At 29.2% G+C, this 23,308-nt stretch overlaps 2 protein-coding genes and 2 non-coding genes across 4 annotated transcripts; 1 reads left to right on the top strand and 3 right to left on the bottom strand.

The window, feature by feature from the left end:
- Nucleotides 1–56: 56 nt before the first annotated feature.
- On the bottom strand, nucleotides 57–129 carry TRNAR-ACG (transfer RNA arginine (anticodon ACG)). The gene has a single exon. It is a non-coding gene; the product is annotated as a tRNA-Arg (tRNA).
- A 1,007-nt stretch (nucleotides 130–1,136) lies between these two features.
- LOC101246113 (nuclear intron maturase 3, mitochondrial) lies at nucleotides 1,137–4,916 on the bottom strand. The gene has a single exon (XM_004234487.5). The coding sequence runs from the start codon at nucleotides 3,468–3,470 to the stop codon at nucleotides 1,197–1,199; it is 2,274 nt and encodes a 757-aa protein (XP_004234535.1). The 5' UTR covers nucleotides 3,471–4,916; the 3' UTR covers nucleotides 1,137–1,196.
- A 2,587-nt stretch (nucleotides 4,917–7,503) lies between these two features.
- Nucleotides 7,504–7,576, bottom strand: TRNAR-ACG (transfer RNA arginine (anticodon ACG)). Its single transcript has one exon. It is a non-coding gene; the product is annotated as a tRNA-Arg (tRNA).
- A 10,920-nt stretch (nucleotides 7,577–18,496) lies between these two features.
- On the top strand, nucleotides 18,497–21,114 carry LOC101245822 (uncharacterized). Its single transcript, XM_004234486.5, has 2 exons — nucleotides 18,497–19,296; nucleotides 19,531–21,114. The coding sequence occupies exons 1-2, from the start codon at nucleotides 18,735–18,737 to the stop codon at nucleotides 20,931–20,933; spliced, it is 1,965 nt and encodes a 654-aa protein (XP_004234534.1). The 5' UTR covers nucleotides 18,497–18,734; the 3' UTR covers nucleotides 20,934–21,114.
- The last annotated feature ends 2,194 nt before the right edge of the window (nucleotides 21,115–23,308 follow it).

Below are 23,308 nucleotides of genomic sequence, written 5' to 3'. Positions count from 1 at the left end.
GGCTCAATTAAATTTATGGTACTTTAAAAAAAATTAACTTAAAAAAATATATCAAACGACTCCACTGGGGATCGAACCCAGAATCTCTGGTTTCGTAGACCAGCGCCTTATCCATTGGGCCACGGAGTCATCTTGCTATTTAAAAGTGAAACATTATTTTTGATCTATTATTCAATGATGATTTTTTTTTAGTTTTATTTTAATATTGCGTTTCGGTTAATATGGATTCGCATTGTGTAATAAGGCCTATATAAGGGGAGGGAATGTATTTTATAACATAACATTTTTCATATCTAAGCTCTCAGCTCGAGACCTCTGGTTACGATTGAAGCAACCCAATCCATCCTACCACAATTTTTATCGGTGACTCCAACGACAATTCCTTCTTCTTTTTAGGTTTTTCATCTAAAATTTGATTTTTCCATTGGATCCCGATTGATTCATATCAAAAATTTCGATCCGAGACATGTGGTTAAATTTGAAGCGATTCTATTCATCCTACGACAACCCTTGTCGGTGATTCAAACGATGATTGAACTTTATTGACTCAAGCAACCACAAAAATCATACAAATATATTTTTTTCCTCCATTGTCCTTATATTTAGTTACTTCCCTAAAGTTGTTTTTTCTAATTAGAAATGTCCAAGTAAATCCCAAGTAATTAGCTTATTGTAACACTAAATATAGCCAACAAATGTATAATGCACATATATTTTTCATACACATAATTTTCTCAGTAATAAATAACTTCTTTTTTTTTAGTTTCTTTATATTAATATTGGAGTTAATTTAGAGAAATACTATAATTCCTTAAACATATTACTCAAAAATATTTATTTTATGCAGAAAGTGCTTATTTTTTTGAAAAATAAAGGTGTTTGACTATATATATATATATATATTTTACAATAAAAACTAGAGCTTTTGAGTAGTAATAGAAGCTATCACTCATAAGACTCAGGTTAAGCTCGGTCTCGGATGATGCATGCAGACCTTGGCTGGCATCGCCTATCCGAATGCTTTCACTCAAAATGGAACATGGCAATACTGCTGGAGACTGAACAAGTTTGTTTGGTACTTTGATCTCTCAACATGAAGTTTATGGAATGATGAGATGTTTGTATTACTTGTTGACTTGAGAAATGATCCTTAGTAATATATAGCATTCTTGATGTTCATTCTGACAATACATCAACTAATCCACATGCAAAAGAGAAGCAAAATCAGTGTCTTGCAAAGTTAGTCTACCTAAGTACAATTCACTAATATGGTCAGAGCATAAAGGGATGCATCTCTTATTCAAATTCTCATGTATAGCACCCATTCCTGGAACCCAAGGATCCAAATTAAGAACATTCTGAAGTAATCTAATTCGGTAGACAATAGTATCTCTTCTGTCACAAAAATGAGCAGCACAACAGTAAGAGGGCTCATCAGAAGCTAATCTAATCAACGTCATCCCTAGAGAACCATCCACGGGATTTGGATCAATGAGAACGTTATCTCCCATCATTTTGACTTCCCTTTCTGTGGGAAAATACATTTTTTCGACCCCATCAACATTAGAAACTTTCAGATCCTTGGTGTAATGTCTGATTGCTTCCTTCTTTGAGGATTCATGCTTCTCTGCTAAAGTCAAGATGCACGAGAATCTTAAATGATAAGATACTATAATCTTCAACTTTCTGAAGTTGTGGCAGCAGCAAAAGAAATCAAGCCACCTTCTCCCAATACCAGCATACCACTTGATGATATCAGCATCTTCAAGAACCATAAGTAAACTAATCGGCCTAGGACGGCCCATATGATTTGTAAATCCAATCAGTTTGACTGCCTTCTTAACAATTTCTAAGGGCGCCTCAACTTTTATGCATAACTTTGTCAGATCTGCCACAGTCTGATCAGAGTATTTCCGCTCCTCTTCTTCCTCTGCTATCTTTGCTTGTTCCTCTAACATCCTTTTTGCTTTGATGGGATTTATGTACCTGTCAACTTGCTCTTGAAAGTTGTCATAAGCATCTACAAGTTCACGGGGCAGTTGATCTCTGATCCTTTTCAAAGAAAGGAAGTCACCAGATGAGAGCATCCGGTGCCATTCCCAACGATCATCGACAGATTCCAAAAAGTCTTGCATTACCTCTTCAGCCCAAGAATCAAAGATTTGGTTGACTTCACTCTCAATCTGGAAATCAGTTTTGAAACCATTGGCCCGCTTCATTTTCTTAAATACATGACTGAATATCTTCATTCCCAATTTCTTTCTGTTACTCTCTTTAGCATTTCTTAACTCCAAAGCTCTAACTTCTTTCTGCCGGAGGTACTTCTTCCTCGCCCTGATCGCCTTTTGTGACATTGGTGGGTGCAAGACAGACGGCTTAACCGCCTGAAGCTCCATCCCCAAAAATTCAATCTTCTCAGAAGTAGCACTATGAATAACAGTCTTAACCTTATCAATACCGAATTCCATATCTCTCTCAAGAATCTGCACAAGCCTACTCTTCAAATCCAAAGTCATCATCTTTGTCCCCGACGTGATAACCAATATCTCATCCAAACACCTAACTGCATATATCTTCAACGGCTTATAGAAAGCATTCCCCTGATATCCCTCAGCAAAGTCATTAGCATCAACTCTCGGATTCTCCCGACTCGTTTTAAGCCTTAGTTCTTGAATCTCCTTATCGAAACTATTAAAGTAAATGTTAATCAAAATTGAACTCAATCCACATTCTTGAGGAAGCCCTCTACCTAAACAACAACCACCCAATTGAATATTCACTATTTCAGACTCAAACAGCACTTCTATTAAACCAATCAATGCCTCATCACTAATTTTCTCTTCCATAACCCTACACAACCTATCAACATGCTTATTTTCAAATTTTGCAGTATTCAAACAAACAGTAAACCACCAACTTGGGTTCTCAACAGAGTTCTTAAGGTAACGAATAGCGGTATGTCTTCCCATATTAACACGTCCACCATAACAAAATGTCACAAATCTATCATTATATATAGATTCAAGAACCATTCTTATAGCTTCAATAACTACTTTAAGCTTCAAATTAGGAAGCACAAGTGGTTTACCTTTAACTGAAGATGGAGGGATAGTAAAGCCACAAACTTTGACATCAAATTGATTCGTAGAGAGGTGATAAGAGAGCTCTTGAAGTGAGAAAAAATGAGTTGAGACAAAATCAAGAGTGAGGGTATTCTTGTCATTTGGTTTGAGATTGTGGCAAGCTGTGAGAAGGAAAGAGGGTAAAGCGACGACGTTTTGGAGGAGATTGTGAAACTTGCCATGGTGATACTGGGAGAGAACGAGGTTTTTGATATCTGATTGAGAGAGGATTTTTGTGGGGTTTTGGTAAAAGGGTGAAGATGAAGGAGAAAGGGTTGAAAGGTGGAGTTTTGGAAGTGAGAAAAGTGTAATCTTGGAAGTAAAGTACAGTGTAGTTCTTCTGAGCATTTTCAGTTTAAAATTTGACGTTCGCTCTGCTGTAAATCGCCTCCGAGTAAAGAAAAACTGATGTTGAAACTATCAGCTCGGCGTTTGAGAAGCTGCCGCCGTCGCCGGCGGCGGAAGATGAGAGATGAGTTTGATTTCTCCGACGAGGATCACGACGGGAAAATCACCGACGACGAATTGTTCAATGTGCGGAAGAAATTTGTTTCCCTTCCCTCTTTTCCCAACATATTTTATTTCTTTACTTTATTAAATCTCTTTTTTAAATGGACAACTTTCACGTATAATAAATAAAAAATTTATATTTATATGATATAGTAAAATTTGCATAATTATGCTTCATAGCAAACCATTAATAACTATCGATATTTTAAAAGAATGTGAATAACATATAAAATCTTCAAAGGAAGATTGTGTTTTTGATGAAAGATTAGTTGATTTCATCTAAATATTATTAGCTTAATTAAATGAGTGTTACATATTTCGAAGGAATTTCTAGTTATATCACACTTATATGCATATTTAAGTCTAGATATTTACTAAACTTTTTTAGTTTGGAGATGTAAATAGCTTAGTAGATTTTGGAATTTGCATATCAAAGAGAATCTAATAAAAGGGACATAAATATTGATATTTTGTAATTTCACAAATATTATACTCTAAACGAAATATGATTTAATATCTTCAAGCAAACAACTAATCAACCACCTTATAATCAGCCCATGTATTTCAATCCTACATATTTATCAAAGATCCACCACCCCTTTTTCCCTCTTCTACTCTCTCAACCCCCACCCCAACCTATATGGAAAAAACTATATTTATGTATAAGTAGAATTTATATTTATATATATATATATATATAAGTTTTATAAATGGAGATATCAGTATAAATTTAAGGTATAACTCATCGGTAGCCACTTAAAGTTGACATCAATTTTCACTTGGACATCTCAATTAGGTCTTATTCATTTTAAACACCTCAAGTATGGAGACATTGTGTCATGTCGACACGCTTTTTACAACCAGCAAAATATATAAGATGTGTGTATTACACTCGCTGATGACGTGTCAAAGTAACGAATTAAATAATGACATGTGGCATATATTTATATATTTAAAAATTAATAAAATAATATACTATGAATAACTCATTTTAAAACTATTTAATTAATTAATTACTTTAAAAATTACCTTTTCATAAAAACAAAAAAGGAAAAAAAATCTACAGCACCTTTAGTTTTCTCCTCCACCATTTTCATCCTTCACCATTTCCGCATCTCCTCCTCCTCTAACAGCTATTACTTTGATGTTTTTTTCTTCAAGTTTGAAGATTATCACTACTATCATCTTTTTCTTCAAATTTATATAACTAATTTGGGTCATAAGCAAATATCCATAATCCAAATATCATTCTATTACTCATAATCTAACTATCATACAATTACCCCCCCCCCCCAAAAAAAAATTATTCATGATAAAATCATATCTATTTATGAATTTATTTGAAATGGGTTCATCAAAATAGAAAAATTTAAAAGTTTTGAGAAGGAAAATTAGTATTTCAAAAACTGAATCTGAAAAAAAAAATCAACTCAAATAGAGAATGATGAAAATAGACCAACAAACATTTGAAGGATTAGGTTAGCTTTCCGACAATGAAACTATGAAAAAAAAAATTGATAGAAAAATTTGATATCATGAAGAAGATTTATGCTCTAGACATATTTTTTGGTCCTTTCTTAAATTATTTTTTTATATATATAATTAATTTAATTTTCCACACAAAAAAATGACAAAAGAGAGGAGAAAGTTGAATATACAATGGTGGTAAGGTGGTGGTATATGGTGGAGGAAATGTGGAAAGGAGAGAGAAGGAAGAAAAAGAAATTAAAAAGTGTAAAAATTATATCTTCCACGCGCTCAAAGTAAGTGTTAAACACATAATGTCAATTCAGTAAAAAAAATGTCAAAATAACATAATTGGATCTTACTTTAAGTGTCTTGAATAAACATCGTTTAATTGAGGTGTCTATGTGAAAATTGATGTCAATTTTAGGGGGTACACCAATGGATTTGGCCAAAATTCAAAGTATTCATATGCTAACTATACAATTAATACATTTACCTTATTTAGTTCATTTTAATAAAACTGTACGAGGGTATAAATAGAAAAATAAAAATATATACAAAAATATGGCTAGAAAAAGACATAAATTTTAGTTTTTTTTTTTACATATGTATATATAAATAACATTGTTATAGTTATTGAACTTTAATAACTCCATATATATAATTAGTTTTGTAAATTGCTCATAAATTATTAAGTATATCATTGATATATTCAAGAATTATGAGAGTTAATAGTGTTAATTAAAGAATTTGAAACATAATTTGTGTATATGGACATGTTTAGGACGTACAGTCGAGTGCTTAAGACGTAAACCTCACACTTGAGTCTCAAGACGTTTTGCTAGATACAGAACGTTGGACATGTGTAGGACGTAACTCTTACGGAACTAATTAAACCTCACACTTGAGTATCAGGACGTCATATAATATTGATTGGAGTAATTTCAAATCAATTTTAAGAAAGGTGAAATGGTCTGGTGGACCCTTGTACTTGTATGCGCTTGTTTTGTGAACCCTTCTGCTTAACAATTTATCAACTAAACCATTAAAGTCAATAAAGATACAATATATTTAACCTTCTGACCATTGACCAGACTTTTATGACATTAAGATGGTTGAGTTGGCAAAAGAGTATGGCCACACACTGCACTTCATATTTAAATTTAAAAAATATTTTAAAATAAAATTTTCAATTATAAAAAAACTAAAAACTAAAATTAAAAAATTAATTTTTAAAAAAAAAAAAAGGTATTCTTCTTCCTTCAACTTCAGCCGCCATCCTCATTCTTGTCCAACCCCTTTTTCCTTCTTCTATACACTTATTATCACCTTTATCATGATATTGACATCTTTTTTTTGACACATTTCAAGTTATTATTACGGAAAAAAGAAAGCGACGTTAATTTCATGGTGGTATTCATCGGAATCTACTGATTCAAAATGGAGTAAGAGAGAGACACGACACTGATCCTTTTTCACCAGAACAAGAGGCAGCAAGGGAGTTATTCGTACGACTGATAGGATGGAGAAAAGAGGCGGCCTCTGGTGGCTCGCAGATGTCGCCGGTGCTGTTTCAGCTTAGGATTACTAATTTTGTGGAGGTAGAAGAAAGAGGAAAGGAAAATAGTGAGGTTTGCAGTGGAGAAAAGAGGCGGCCTCTGGTGGCTCGCAGATGTCGCCGGTGGTGTTTCAGCTTAGGATTACTAATTTTGTGGAGGTAGAAGAAAGAGGAAAGGAAAATAGTGAGGTTTGCAATGGAGAAAAGAGGCGGCCTCTGGTGGCTCGCAGATGTCGCCGGTGGTGTTTCAGCTTAGGATTACTAATTTTGTGGAGGTAGAAGAAAGAGGAAAGGAAAATAGTGAGGTTTGCAATGGAGAAAAGAGGCGGCCTCTGGTGGCTCGCAGATGTCGCCGGTGGTGTTTCAGCTTAGGATTACTAATTTTGTGGAGGTAGAAGAAAGAGGAAAGGAAAATAGTGAGGTTTGCAATGGAGATGGAGATCTGCAGGTCTTGCCAGCATGAAAAGCGGTGGCGGCGACTACAGATTTAGATGTTACATTGAAGCGAAGTGTGAAGTCCCAAAATTTAACAAAATTGAAAATTTAATTTAATAAAAAACTTTTGTTTAATAATTTTTTAAAAATAAATAATAAAGATGATTATGACATGTAGTTAATTTATGTGACGTGGATTTAACATGTCATCTATTCAAGGCGAGTGAACTACACACATGATAAGGGGGGTTTGAAAATATTCGTTTGATTGAGTTTAAGGGTCTACTTGGTAAATAGTTAAGTAGAAGGGTTCACAATATAAATACATATAAGTATAAGGGTTTACTGGACTATTTCGCCTTTAAGAAAATCAAATTTAAAAAAAAAAAAAAAAAAAAAAAACATAAAACACGACTCCGCTGGGGATCGAACCCAGAATCTCTGGTTTCGTAGACCAGCGCCTTATCCATTGGGCCACGGAGTCATGTTGAAAGTAAATGTGAAATATAATTAAATTACTAATAAGTATTTCAAGTATATCAATTATTTGTGATGCCCAACATTCGATTTGGATGGGATTATTTTTATATATTTCCATAATGTTCTTTCTATTGTATTTTTATAGTACTATGTTATTTTAATAAATATAATGGTCAGATAATATATGTTGTTAATTTTTTATCGATATATATATCACACATCAATAATTTGAAGGATAATAAACAAGAAAAATATAGTACGAAAAAGGTAGAGTAAAAGATGTAATAGAATTATTAAATAATATGTAAAGAAACAACTAAGATAACAAAGAGATCACTGAAAATTTATCGTTTCACGTAAAATAAAAGGTTCCTTTATTCCTAACGATGTAGTGATAAGGTTTATGTACGCTCTACCTTCTTTAGATCTTACTTGTGGAATCTCACTGAGATGTTTGTTATTGATAATGATATATTTAACGATATGATAATAAAAATTAAATAACAATCAAAAACAAATAAATACGATCACAAATATAGAAAGCTTAATCTCTTGAGAATTATTTATTTAATATTTACATATATGAAATTACTCTTAATTTATCGTTGTTGTAACATTTGCTAGTTGCACTTTGGTGTTTTTTTTTGGGGGGGTGGGGGGTGGGGGGGTGGGGTGATTGTGTTACCTCCTCTTCTTCACAAAAATTCTGTTGCTAGCCAGTCCTTGGTTCCAAATTGTATATACTATAACTACCAACTTGCTTTTATGTTTCCAAAGGGGCCTAGAGCCATTTCTTTGCTAAGAAAGAACTTGTAAAACCTTCTCTTTTGCCATTTTATTGCTTAATCGAGAGTCTGGTATATTAAGCTTTTATTTTATGTGAAATTTGGTAAGTTGGACTTAACTATAAAGTAGGGGCGGAGCGAAGTGGTTGTCAGGGTGTCCAATTGGACAACCTTTGCTAAAGAAAATATCGTATATACAAGTAAATGGTACATGATTAATAACATATTCTGGACACTCTTAATACAACAAGTTGTAGTCTAGTGACTTCAGACACCATGAATGAGGCAACGATCACGTGTTTGAATCTTACTAATAGCAATTTTAATTTTTCACACTTTTTTTTTAAAAAAAAATATTATATAATTTTTGAACATCCTTCATATAGTTTCTAGCTCCGTCACTATAATTAAGTATATAGTAAGGTCCACAAGAAAAAAAAAACATGTATCCAACAAGTAGTACTCGAATAATATTTCAGAATGTCCCTATATGTCTAATATAAAATTTCCAAGAAATTCTTTGTTATCAATTATCCCTAAAATCTAAAAAGAATGAGTAACTATTTTACACTGACATATAGAAAGAGTCTTTTCTTCAAACTTCTTTTGAGTACTGAGATTCTTTCTATTACAAAAATAATAATAATAAAATTTTATAAATGAAGTCTGAAATAAGATAATGTGTTTTACATTTTGAAGATTGAAAGATGGTTTCCAGTCGATTCTTAATTGGAGTAAGATTTTTAAGAGGTTTGATTTGAATATAAGTTATGATGAGATCATTTATAATGGGATAGTTATGTTAGAATAGTCGTGATGAGATTATTTCTAATTAATTTATTTTTTTTGTTGTACTCAAACTAAATATTTAAGAACGAGTTATTTGTTTATAAAAATATCTTTCATTTTATTTAATTTTTGTATTTTCTTTACAAGTTTTAGTTATTCAATCCTAAAAATAAAAATTTTATCTTAATTATATTAAATATTTTTGTATGTATATTTTCATGATAATACTATATCTGTCTATATGTATTCAAATATAAATTTTCTTGTTATATACCTTAAAAATAGAACTAACATTTTAAGTTTGTTAAAGTAAAAAAGAATTGATCACAAATCAAAATATACTTAAACATAAAAAATTAGTCAAATAAATTCATAAATAAAAATATATTTATATATAATATACTTTTTAATAGAAAAATATGAAGAATTATTATAGAAAAATAAAGAGCAGGGAAGATTGTGAATGTTATTTTATCTGATATTAAAAATAATACATGAATATAAAAGATGTATAAATAGATTTTAAAATAATGTTTATTTCAGTTACCTAATTTATCTCAAAATTATGATACCACCAAAGGAGATGAATAACTTATCTAGCACTACTTATTAGTTCTGAAATAAATTATTCCAAACTTACTAACTAAGCAGAAAATTAAGTAACATTATAACTTAATTTCGATACTATATAATATTATTCTTTCCACCCGAAAAAAATTTAAAAATGTTTGAATTAAATTCCTTTTTCCTTTTAAACATATTATAATATCTTGTTGGTATGTTGATTTATTAGTTCAATGATTAGGATTGAGGATATTAAATCATGAATATAGAGGACAACAAATATGGTAATTAGTGAGAAGATCAATAAATAATTGTAATAAGTTAGATTTTTAGATAATTTTACTCGACTAATAAATATTATCTCATAAAATTATATTTTTTCTATTTTAATTTTTTTTATAAACAAAATGATTTTGTGAAATAATAATTACCATATTAATTAAGTGATCATTTGAAAAATCAATTTCACTTCCTCAAGTCAATTTGCACCGGTGGAGTAGTTTTACTATCACTAGTTTATTAGGTTGTTAAATGTATGAATAAATAAAAGTATAATTTTTATAATGCATAAATATTTTTCAAAAGAATAGATGATATTGAATCACGTTTATTATTTAGTCTAATGATCATTTTATAAGTTTAATTAAATATCTTCATAGTCCCTAGGAAATGAGTGTCTTATTAGACGACTTACGAGTTTTTGTGGCCATAACAACAAATTCGAGTAATACTGAAGGATTCACAACAATCAAAGGTAGAATCAGAATTAGAAATTTATAAATTCTCATATTTATAGTCTATTTTAGCATATAAATTCACAATAAAATATTTTATTCACTTATCACATTTATATAAAGCCTAATGTAACAGAGATATCGGTAGATAAATGTTCAACTTCATCATCTTTTTAAAAAAATCAAATTTTTTTTTTTAGAAAAAATATTCCTTATTTTACACCCAATGTGAACTTTTTGAGTTCTGATATTTAGATATAAAATCGCTTTTATTAAGGTGTACATTGTTCCCTATATAAATTTCTTGGCATGAGTTATTTAAATTTTTATCAATTTTTAATTGTACAAATATCGAACATCAGATAAAAACGCATGGGATATGAACAAGTTAATCTCTCTGGATATACTAATGAAGACAAGAAAACACTGGAAAAAATCTGCTCATCTTTGATAACCAAAAAGAATCCTAAATAAACTCATATAATTAATTTAGAGTTCAAATTATCATATAATATTTTATTTATTATTATTTAAATATTAATAATAAGTAACGTATTTTAAAAATTAAATATTTTAAAAAGTGAGCTAATGATATAATTCTTTGATCACTCGAAAGTTGTGTATTATTTTATTGCTATGGTGCTTCTTGGAAACATCAGTAGTGTAGCAAGATGAGGTCAAAATTATACCAATCAACACTCTCAATACCTAGATTGACGTAAATACTTTTTTTTCGATTTTATTCGATGTTCAATATTTATTTTACGACTTTTAATAAAAAATATACTAATAATTATAACATTTTAAAATAATGCACAACTTCCAATTGATCAAAGAATGATAGGGACATGTACATATTCTAGTTGTAAGACCTGATTTTCTTTTTTCACTTTCCTATTCGACGTATAATTTTCACTTTATAAAATTTCATATAAAGATGAGTTTAAAATTTACAAAAAAATATACTTATAATTTTATAGATTCTTATACTATAACAATTTAAAATAATACACAACCTCCAATTGATCAAAGAATGATAAGGACATGTACATATTCTAGTTGTAAGACCTGATTTTCTTTTTTAATTTCCTATTCAGTGTATAGTTTTCACTTTGTGAAGCTTCATATATACACGAATTTAAAATTTAAAATTTATGAGTTTTTATAATGGACTTTTATATATAATTGCTAATTGATCAAAAAATGATAAATACATGTAGATATTCAGTCACAAAGGCATGAATTTCTTTTTTCATTCCTTATTTGATATTTAGTATTAGTGATCTATGCCAATATAGATGATTAAGAATTTAAAGTTTAGAATTCAATAATAAATAATTCTTGAGTTCTTGGTCAAATATATACAACAATAACATTCTCGACGTAATTTTACAAGTGATATTTTGAAAGATATATAGGATCATAGAGATCGTATTTCTATTTTTGTAGAGTAGAAAGATTATTTCTGATAGACTTTCAGTATAACAATATATTATAAAAAGATGGAATAAGAAGACGTAGTTCCAGAACGAACAAGATACGGGTTGAAAATGAGGAGTTAACGAAGTTAGAAAAGATTGGAATGGGTATAGAAATATGTATTGTTGTATCAGATCGACCAATGCTCCTAGGTTGATGCAATGCATTTCGTCAATTGACTGAAGACTTCATTATTAGTATGTCGATCAGTCCAGCACGGATTGAAATAGGATTCTTTGTTTACGTTTAAAAAATAATATATTTCTTTTTTTAATAACTTTTTAATTTTAAGTTTTCACGTAACATATTTAATACTACAAAATTAATGACATGTTAATAGTTCATAAAATAATGTTTAATTCTTCCAAACATTTTTTTAAAAAAAAATACATTTAATCATCGATCAATTTTACCGATTGATTTTCACCCTTTTTTTCATAATGATTTAATAAATAATGTTATCAATCAAATTATAGATTAATTTAAAATTTAAACTCAAATTTTATGTAATTTTCAAGTATCTTAATAACCACTAAATGACCAAAAAAAAGGTGATTTTAAAGCAAACTTGCTTATTCCTTTTTCTTTATCAATCTCCTTCCTTCTTTGTTGTTTAGCTAGATAGGAAAAGTTCTTATTATCTTTATTATTGATTCATCTTCAACGGGACCATATTATAATTTTGGGACCATATTATAAATTATGAAAACGTGAAAACAAATATTGTACGCGATCTAAAGGAGAATCAGATAGGATCAAAATATATTTATCTTTTTATTGTGATAGGTAGATTACGATATTAAAACAAAATTCATAGTACGTATATATATCTAAAGGATAGCGATCACAAATCCCTCGCCAACAAATAAAAAGTAATAAAAATTGGAAAGAGTTTACTAGAAGTAAAACTTCTTTTTACCGTTATTTACTCATGATATGTAAAATTCGGGATGCATCTGCACTCATTAATTTAATTTTTTTAATTTATATATATATATATTTTGGAAAATTAACAAGAACTAAACATAATTAATAGTGTATGATGTACCCATGAAAATCATAAAATTGTATTTTGCCGCTGATACAAGCCTAAGATACCATTCGCAATGTTCGAATTAAGCTAAATCCATATTTTGTTGTTTTGTTTTTTAAATTTAGACTGATATATGAAATTATTTTAAAATCAAAACGGTAAAATCGCTCACTAAGTAGCGACTTTATTCGTCGGAAAAAATAAAATCGCTGCTATAATAGCGATTTGCTAATTATTATTTTTTATAATATTTTTAAAGGAGTAATTTTCAAAATATTTTTTTAAAATAAATATTTTCAATATTTTGCTGCTGAGGCAGCAGCGGCTTAAGTTCAAATTTTTTTAAAATTATTTTTTGCTTTTTTAAAAAAAAAGAAAGGTTTGAATTAATTTTTATTTTTATTTTAAAATCAAATCGCATCGATTTTTAATTAAATTTTTTCTTTATTTTTTAAAATCAACTTGCTATCAAGGCTGCGATTTTAAATCAAAATCTTTTTTAGCGATTTGATTTTTAAAAAAAAGATTTAAACTTTTTTTTTAAAAAAAAAAAGAAGCAAAAAATAATTTAAAAAATAATAATTAAACTTAAGTCGCTCAGCGACATATTTAAAAAAAATAAAATAAAAATTAGAAATTGCTCCTTTGGGAGCGATTTTACTTTTTCCAGCGGATAAAATCGCTACTTCGTGAGCAATTTTGTCGTTTTGGTTAAAAAGAAATTTCATGTACCGTTTTAGAATTTTTGTTAACATTTTTCACCCTTTAAGCTCCGAATTCGGATTAATGTATTGCTTGTGAAGTATGTGTGCATGTCTATCCTATATATTTATCTGTTATTGATAGGAAGTTGGAAATTGATTCAAAAAAGGATTACTTGATTACATTATTAATTTTGGAATCCATATATTTTATAGTAATTGCGTTGAGTATTGCCAACAAATTGTAAGTCACTCACTCAAAACATAGATATTATTATAATTGATAATAAAAAATATTTAAAAATTATCAGTGTTACATAAATTGAAAATAAATAAAGTAACATATAATATTTGAAATAATCTGTAAAAAGAACTATAAATTAAATCACAATTATTAACAAATTAAAATTTTAAAATACATAAACCCTTTAATAATTTTTGAAATTTTATACGATGACACATAACTGAAACGAATGGAATAACATATATTATTTAATAATTATTTATAAATTATAATAATTTAAAATATTTAAAATATATATATATAAAAAAGTTAACTGAAACTCAAAATCTATCAACATCATATAAATTATAAAATAAAACAAAAATAATATGACATATATTAATTTTCAAGTATTTCATTAACAGATAAATGACAAGAAAAATCATTTTTAATTAAAGCAAACTTGCTTTCTTTTTCTTTTAATCAATCTCCTTCCTTTTTTGTTGTTTAGCTAAATAACAATTAGCAAAGGTTTTTATCGATTCATCTTCAAGGGGGACCATATTATAAAAAGAAATTAATTGAAATCGTGAAAAATAAGAGTGATCGAGTTAATTGAGTAGTCGTACGTGATTTATTGGCAAAAATCAAGTAATCAAAGGGATTTATTCGAACATTAGTAAAAATGTTGAATCTATTTCTATTTGTAAATGATTAAATTTTTTTTTTTTTATGTATATATTACAAGAGATGTTAATTTTTTTAATTTTTTTTGTGTATATTTACTTATTCATATTATAACCTTTTTCAAAAAGTATTTTGATTCAGTCGATGAAGCAAAATTTATATTATAATTTACCTTTTTATTGTAATAGATAAATTATCATACTGAAGCAAAATTTATCGTAAACGTATCTAGAGGACAATGACCGCATGTCTTTGTAAGGGTTCACGAAAAGTAGTTCATTTTATAGAAATAAGGCCAAGAAAATGTATTTATATGATTTATCATCTCTTTTGCATTATTGGACTCAAGAAGGAATCTAAATTTTTTGTTCTAGTGAGATTGATATAACGATTATTGGTGAAGTCATAATTTTTTATTAAAAAATAATTTATTGGATAAAGTATATTTTGTGATAATGTAATACAAACAGTTCTACTCTAGTATATACCTAAATTGATAATGTTTCTTTGCTCAAAAACCTACTTCATACGTTTCAATCTTTTTTAAATATGAAAATAATTTACGATTGCTATAACTTCCTGGCGAAACTTTTTACCTTTTGAGTGGGTATTTTATTATGAGCACTCTGTGCTCATTGAGTAAATCCATCACTATGAAATAGCCTGAAAATTATAATAGAGATGTAAATTAAATTAATTTAGATAAGCCATGTTTATATATTTAAATTCTGAATCGTCTCGACTAATAAAAATAATAATTTAGACATAATCATAATAACTATTGCAATGGCTAATAAAAATAATAATATGAGATTGATTGAGAGTTCGAAAAAGCAATAACTAAATATATGAACAAATGAAAATAAGACAAAGGAAAAAATAGAGAATTATTTTTCCTAATGATTAAATTGAAAATCGAATAAATTACAAAGAATCGCTAATCGATAAAGTAAAAATTAATTATTAATTAATCTATTTTTAATTAATAAATTGAAAAAAATTATCAAATTAAATCGAATCCCAAAAAGCCATCGTGCTTACCACTACTCCATCATTAATTCAAATGTGAACTATCAGTTCAAGATTCATCAACTAATTAATTTATAATATAATCAATTTAATGTGAGTTCGTGTAATTAAATAAATTTGATGAAGGATCAATCGTAAAATAATTCACTACTAAATAATTATAATTTTTTAATTAAAATTTTCTAGTAAGAAAATAAAAAAAAATTCAAATAATATTTTTAATATTTCAAAAATCTTTTTTTTACCATTTGTTTTAATTTCCAGTGAACTTGTTTACTGAAAATGAAATAAAAAAACTCATGTTTATAATTAACGTATTTTAGTGATTCGTGATTGAAAAATCTTTATTTAATTCTAGTAATTAATAATGTATAATGTAATAAAATACCTTAATGATTTGTGTTTAAAGATGGAGTCAAAATTTAAAATTTATAAATTTTAAAGTTAGTCATTTTGTATATAATATAATAAAGCATAATTAAACAATAATGAATAAAATAGTTCATTAAATCTTTCATTATCAATTACAATGTTAAGAGAGGTCCGATCCCTCATGCATCAATCGATAGTTAAAACTTGAAAGGAAAGGCTACGTACATAAATATTATAATATTGAAATTGCGATATTTTTAAAAATAGTTCAGGATCTACGAGTTAATGATCAAAAACACATTTGAAGAAATTAAAATATCTCGATATTTTGAGTTCCGTACATGAATATTACGCGTGTAAGTTTCTATCTAGACAATCACTAAATGTTTATCGAAATACAGTGAACTGGGTTGCATCACATTGGAGAGCAAGAGAGTATTGGCTCACCGTTGTAGATGTAGGTTTTCCCATAAAATGAATCGATGCCACATTCTTCTAGAATACTGAGTAGAGTTGGTTTCACTATAGTGACAAGAATTCCAGTTCGTATGTCGAAGCGTCATTCTTTTGTAAATATAACACTCTGCACTGAAATTTCATATATGAAACCTAAATAATTCATAGTTTAATTTGGACATATCTTGATAAGCATATTAATGATAATTCAGATAATAAATTCACACATATAATAATATAAATATAAAATTTAAAATATTAAAATATTTTAGACGTATTTTTGATCAGACCATACATGTTTATGATTAGAAAAGGATTAGGCCCATAGTGTTTTCAAAGTGCTACATACCTTTGTGCAATCAACAGACATGGAACTATAACTGAAACATGCAAAGGCTGTGCCAGCCAGTCTCTAAGTGGGGTTGTTCAGTTACAAGTACATGACATAATAGTTTCATTTTATTTTTCGTAATCGTGACGTTCAGATTAATCTATACGTACTTTAATTAATTTTATAAAATATTTGTTACCTTTCACCGATAGTAAGTATTGAATAACTTATTCATCAAAATTAGAACAGATGAAAAGAAATGGCCTAACTCGCTTCATTAATCACTGAGCTACACTTTTTAGTACCGATAAGGAATAACAATTTCGTTATAAATAAAATTATTTATATTAAATTATATATACGCTAGGTTTTGTGTCAATCAAGAGTAGGACCACAAGGCCATCAAATAATAGTATTGTGCAATGAAGAAATCATAACCAACATATGTTGTGGTAGAATAATTGAGATAGTTTCGCTATTAATTAGAAATTTTAGATTCAGAACTTTGAAATGAAATAAATTCTAAGTTATGAAAAATGATTCATGTAATACGTGAATTTAAATTTAGTTGAATTTCTATATAAAGAGATAATATCTCATATGGTCACTTAACTATAGACTCTTTACTCAGAAAATCATTTAAGCTTTAACAGTCACTCAACTATGACTTTTTTGTCTCAAAATATCACTAAACTTCCAATTTTTTTCTCAGGAAGTCATTTAATTTTAATTTTTAACAGTCACTTAACAATAACAACATCTAATATTAACCAATAGTTCAGTGATTTTTTAAGAATAAATTAATTATAATTGAGTGAATTTTGAATTAAAAACGAAACTTGAGCGACTTTCTAAAAAAAATCATAATTAAGTGATAATCTGAGGTATTATTTTGAATATAAATATTGAAAATGAAATAAAAAAATCGAAAAAGAATTAAAAGAAACCTGCCAATGCGCCACAGAATCTGGCATGTGACAGGTTAGTTCATAAAGTGAAACATATATAAAAGTCCCCACATTGTCTGTGACCTGGCTTTCTGATCTATGCAAGCTGTTATTTTTCCCTCTAATTTATATTTCGTATTCTTATTAGTATTCGATTAAATTTAAATTTATATATTACGAAGTTAATTTTCATAAATGCCATTTTAAATAAAAAAATTTAAATTCTCAAAAATTAAGCTTAAACATATCTCAATCATCTCTCAGCAATTCATATTAATCACACAAAGGTAAGCTAAGATGAGAATTAACTCACTTAATCAATCATTAAATAACTGTTTAGTATCACATACAATAGCCTCTAATTATTGACTTTACACGATAGAACTCGCACGTGAGCTCCAGCTATTTCGAGGGAAACTTCGAAGAGAATTAATTACTATACGACTCAATTAGTCTTTTTCCCCCCTATACCCAAGTCAGACGAATAGTTTGCACGTCAGTATCACTCGGGCCTTCCTTCTTACTTCGTCTCGCTCAAGCATAGTTCACCATCTTTACGGTGCAGACAAGTATGCTCACACTGGAACCTTTCCATAGGTGCAACCCTCATGGTTAATTTTTTTTTAAAAAAAGAACAATAAATCTTAGTTAAATTAAATTCAGATTTACGTATTGTAAGATTCAATAAAATTATTCTCATTTTCTAGAATTCGAATTCGTGATAAGGTGTAAAAATCGCAATCATCCAAATTAAAAAAAAAAACTATTAAACTCACAAATCTCTCCAATAGAATCTCACTCCAACTCCATTGCCAAATCTTCTTTCACTCTCCAATATCAAACTTCTCAAATGTAAACAAATCTTCCATTAAAACTCACAAATCCATAAATTTAAGTTCATTTCACCATTTTTTTGGCTTCGAAATCGTTGAAACGAACTGAATAAACACTCCATTTTTCGTATATTTTGATCTAGACTCGTTGAATCAACTCTCGATTTCTCTGCATTTTGATACGAATTTGCTGTATTTAATGGCTGATATAGTGAAGCAGATCTTGGCTAAGCCAATTCAATTAGCAGACCAAGTAACAAAAGTAGCAGATGAAGCAAACTCATTCAAACAAGATTGTGCAGATATAAAATCCAAAACAGAGAAGCTAGCCGCGCTGCTACGTCAAGCAGCGCGAGCTAGCAACGATCTCTACCAACGCCCTACCAAACGAATCATCGAAGATACCGAGCAAGTACTCGAAAAAGCCCTATCGATCGTCTCCAAATGTCGAGCTAACGGTCTTGTTAAACGTGTTTTCACTATCATCCCTGCTGCTGCATTTAGAAAAATGACTTCTCTGCTGGAAAATTCGATCGGTGATGTATCGTGGCTACTCCGTGTTTCTGCGTCTGCAAATGAACGGGGTGATGAGTATTTGGGGCTGCCGCCGATTGCTGCTAACGAACCTATATTGTGTTTAATTTGGCAGCAGATTGCGATTTTGTATACCGGTTCGTCAGATGAGAAATCGGATGCTGCTTCGTCTTTGGTTTCGTTAGCTCAGGATAATGATCGGTATGGCAAGTTGATCATTGAAGAAGGTTTGTTGAAATTCTCAATTTTCTAAAATACATGATAGTTAATTATAATCTGTTTACCATTGCTCAGACTGAAATAGAATGAACAAATATCCCAATAATTTATGTGCTTTTTTTGTGATATCGAACTCAACACTTGTGTCTGCTTTGACGTAGATCTAAATTGTGTTGTCATATTAGAACTGTAAGGCATTTTTAGAAAGAGCACACTTTATTAATTATATTATGTCTTGATAGGTGGAGTCGGACCGTTGTTGAAATTGTTGAAGGAAGGGAAAATGGAAGGTCAGGAGAATGCTGCTAAGGCAATTGGACTTCTTGGACGCGACCCTGAGAGTGTCGAACACATGTTACATGCTGGTGTTTGCTCAGTGTTTGCGAAAATACTCAAAGAAGGTCCGATGAAAGTTCAGTCAGTAGTAGCGTGGGCAGTCGCAGAGCTCGTTTCACATTACCCGAAATGCCAAGATCTTTTTCAGCAGCATAATATAGTCCGGTTACTAGTTAGTCATCTCGCGTTTGAGACAGTCCAAGAGCATAGCAAGTATGCTATTGTCAGCAAAGCCACTTCGATTCACGCTGTTGTTTTGGCTAGTAATAACAACAGTAATGTGAACAAGGGGAACGAGGATGATGGAAAGATTCGTGTACCACATCCATTAGGGAATAATAAGTCTAATCAGATGCACAACGTCATAACCACCACTATGTCGATGAAGGGTCTAACGAAAACCCCTCAGGAAAATCTTGTCAATGGCGTGAACCAGACGTTGAATCAGCTGAGCAAAGTGAACGGAAATAACAACGTGATGAAGCAGCAGCATCAGAATCAGAACAGTGTTTGTTCAGCCGGGGCGAGTAATAAAGGAAGGGAAAATGAGGATCCTGCTACCAAGGCTTATATGAAGGCGATGGCTGCACGAGCATTATGGAAACTTTCCAAAGGAAATTCCTCAATTTGTCGTAGCATTACTGAATCACGAGCACTGCTTTGCTTCGCGGTACTCCTGGACAAAGGAACAGATGATGTTAAATACAATTCATCGATGGCCATAATGGAAATCACAGCAGTGGCAGAACAAGATGCTGATTTGAGACGGTCAGCGTTCAAGCCTAACACAACAGCCTGCAAAGCTGTTGTTGATCAATTACTGAAAATCATCGAAAAAGGAGATTCAGACTTGCTTATTCCATGTATCAATGCTATCGGAAACTTAGCTAGGACTTTTCGAGCAACTGAAACAAGGATCATTAGTCCATTAGTCAAGCTACTTGATGAGCGTGAACCAGGAATCTCCAAAGAAGCAGCATTAGCCCTTACAAAATTCGCTTGTTCTGATAACTACCTTCACAAGGATCATTCCAAAGCCATCATAAACGCGGGAGGGACAAAACATTTGATTCAACTTGTTTACTTTGGTGAACAAAAAGTTCAGAGTCCTGCATTGCTTCTACTTTGCTACATTGCGTTGCACGTTCCTGATAGCGAAGCACTTGCTCAAGCCGAGGTACTGACAGTGCTCGAGTGGGCCTCAAAGCACGCGTACTTGAGCCAACATGAAAAGGTAGAGAGACTGTTGCTCGAAGCAAATAGCAGGCTTGAACTATATCAATCTAGAGGATCAAGGGGATTCCATTAACTTGTAATAATAATTAAAAAAAAATGTGTAGAATTTGTATGTTAGCTTAAATTTTATGTTTTTTTTTTTGTTTTAGAGTTTGTTTTTATTTTTACTTTTGGTTTGAAGTGTATATAAGATTTGTCATTTTAACCCTGTTCGTAGAATAAACTCCTAATAAGATCACCATTTTATATTGTAACCTTTTAGTTACGTAATTATCTGTATTATCGTACAATAGACTCTTGTAATACGGTTTTTTTTTCTGAATTTCACGTATAGTGATAGTTTAGTGCACTAGGTTAATCCTTTAATATGTACGGAGAATCATCCTTTTTTCTAGATTTATTGTCATCTACTAGTTGGAATTAAGATTCAATCTCTCTGGTCACTATTACATAATGTTTTTAGTTTCACATTTTGTCCAAAATAGATGAATTTTTGCATAATAAAAAAGATATTAATTTTTTAAATATTTTTTTTAAATTATTCAAGAAATATCGACAAATTCATATAACCAACTTTAACTAGTACAACAAAAGTCATATTTAGATTAATTGATGGTATTCTTATAACAAAATAAGCTTTTTTATTAGAGGCAAAGCTGCCATATAGTTAATTAATTTATACTTGTTAGTCTCGAAACAAAATAAGCGTTTTTTTATAGATTAATTGATTTGTACTTGGTAGTCTTGAAATAAAATAATTTAGAGGCAAAGTCACGATATAAAGTTTATGATTTGTGAATCTACTATCGAACTCATAGCTCGTTTAGTTATTGAATTCGTAATTAAATATTCATATACATATTTAAATGGATTTCCTAATACAACATAGAATCTAAACAAAAATTACTTGTTACAATCCCATTTTGTTTATATTTGCATCATGTGAACTTTATTAATAAAAAAAAGTAATTTCTATTCACTAAAAGAAAAGGGTGAATTTCGTATTAATTCTTAAAAAAATTTCCATATAATTTATAATTTTTCTACGATGATTAAAACTTTTTTCATTCTCATGACTCGAACTAACGAGTGATAATTTCAATTTATTTATTTGATAATGGTGATTTTCTCGTACGTATTAATGTTACATAACAACCTATCATTGCCACTAAGATGCACATGTATAAAAATTATTAGATGAATAATTCGTAATAACAGAGTTTTAATAAGTGAGGCATGCACATGTCTACCCTTCTATAATTATGATTTTTTTTAAATTTATATGCGTTAGAATTTTAATTAAAGATTTTAAATTTATATTTTTATTCATATGAATGAATTTTATAATACATGATCTGAATTTAATTAAATTTCTAATATAAGCTTCAGATACGGAATGAATAGCTAAAAAAAAAATAATTCAATATTCATTAATATATTATATCTCTTATTTTATGTATTCTTTTTCTTGAATATTACACTCTTTGTCTCAGATTAACTACATTACTATAGCTTAAAATAATTTATTTTAGTAATTCAGGATTAAAGTTGATTATTATTTTCAATTATATTTTAGTGACATACTTCTTCTGCCTAATATTATTTATCCACATTATTACAAATGTATATACTAAATTACTTGTTAATTAACAAAATCAGAACATAATTAATTTTTTAAAAGAAAATTATTTTTCCTTTAATTAGTTCTTTTTGAAAATATAAATATTGTAAAATTTCAAAATAGTTTTCCATTGTTTTCAATTCTTCATACTGATATATAAGACACATAAACACAGTGTATTAAAAAGTTTTTCTCAAATAAACTTTACATAATACGAACTTATATTAATGAACTTTAATACATATATCAAAAAAAGGGAATATTCTTTTAATAAAAATATTATATGTATGTATATATATATATATATATCACAGTCAATCATTTGAAAAGAGAAAATTTTCATACTTCTTCTCTTTCATTTAGATTTTCATTATTTGATATTTATTATTAAAATGAGTTAGATTAAAATAAATTGAATTAATAAATGAATGAGTAGTATTTATAGGTTAAATTTGTCATTTCTATTTAGACATGTATCTAATCTTTTAAAATATCTTAATACTCTTAAGTTTTAACATTACATGTCTGATGCTATTATGAAGTTGATAAACGTACACTCAGGCTGGGAAATCAAGCCCTCTTCGTTACTAGGCCAAAGGTCACACTTGTGTTAGTGAGGTAAAAAGTTAATGAGCAACTTTCACATATAGCAAATGAAAAATTCATATTTGTATGCTATAGCAAATTTTGCATAATTGCGCTCCATAGCAAACATAGAAACTGTATAATTCGCTATACATATACAGTTGAAGCAAAGTGTATAAAACAAGAAAGAGAAAAACACTTGGGCAGAGAACTGTATAAAAACGAAGTGTATAAAACGAATT

The sequence above is a fragment of the Solanum lycopersicum genome, chromosome 3 (genome assembly GCF_036512215.1).
Source record: "Solanum lycopersicum chromosome 3, SLM_r2.1".
NCBI lineage: Eukaryota > Viridiplantae > Streptophyta > Magnoliopsida > Solanales > Solanaceae > Solanum > Solanum lycopersicum.
This window is presented reverse-complemented; position numbering and strand designations above follow the sequence as displayed.

Bases quoted from the DNA above. Each gene is read 5' to 3' on its own strand.
- LOC101246113 (XM_004234487.5), bottom strand. From the start codon at position 3,470: ATGCTCAGAAGAACTACACTGTACTTTACTTCCAAGATTACACTTTTC.
- LOC101245822 (XM_004234486.5), top strand. From the start codon at position 18,735: ATGGCTGATATAGTGAAGCAGATCTTGGCTAAGCCAATTCAATTAGCA. The intron at 19,297-19,530 runs GTTTGTTGAAAT...ATGTCTTGATAG, and splicing joins CAAGTTGATCATTGAAGAAG to GTGGAGTCGGACCGTTGTTG.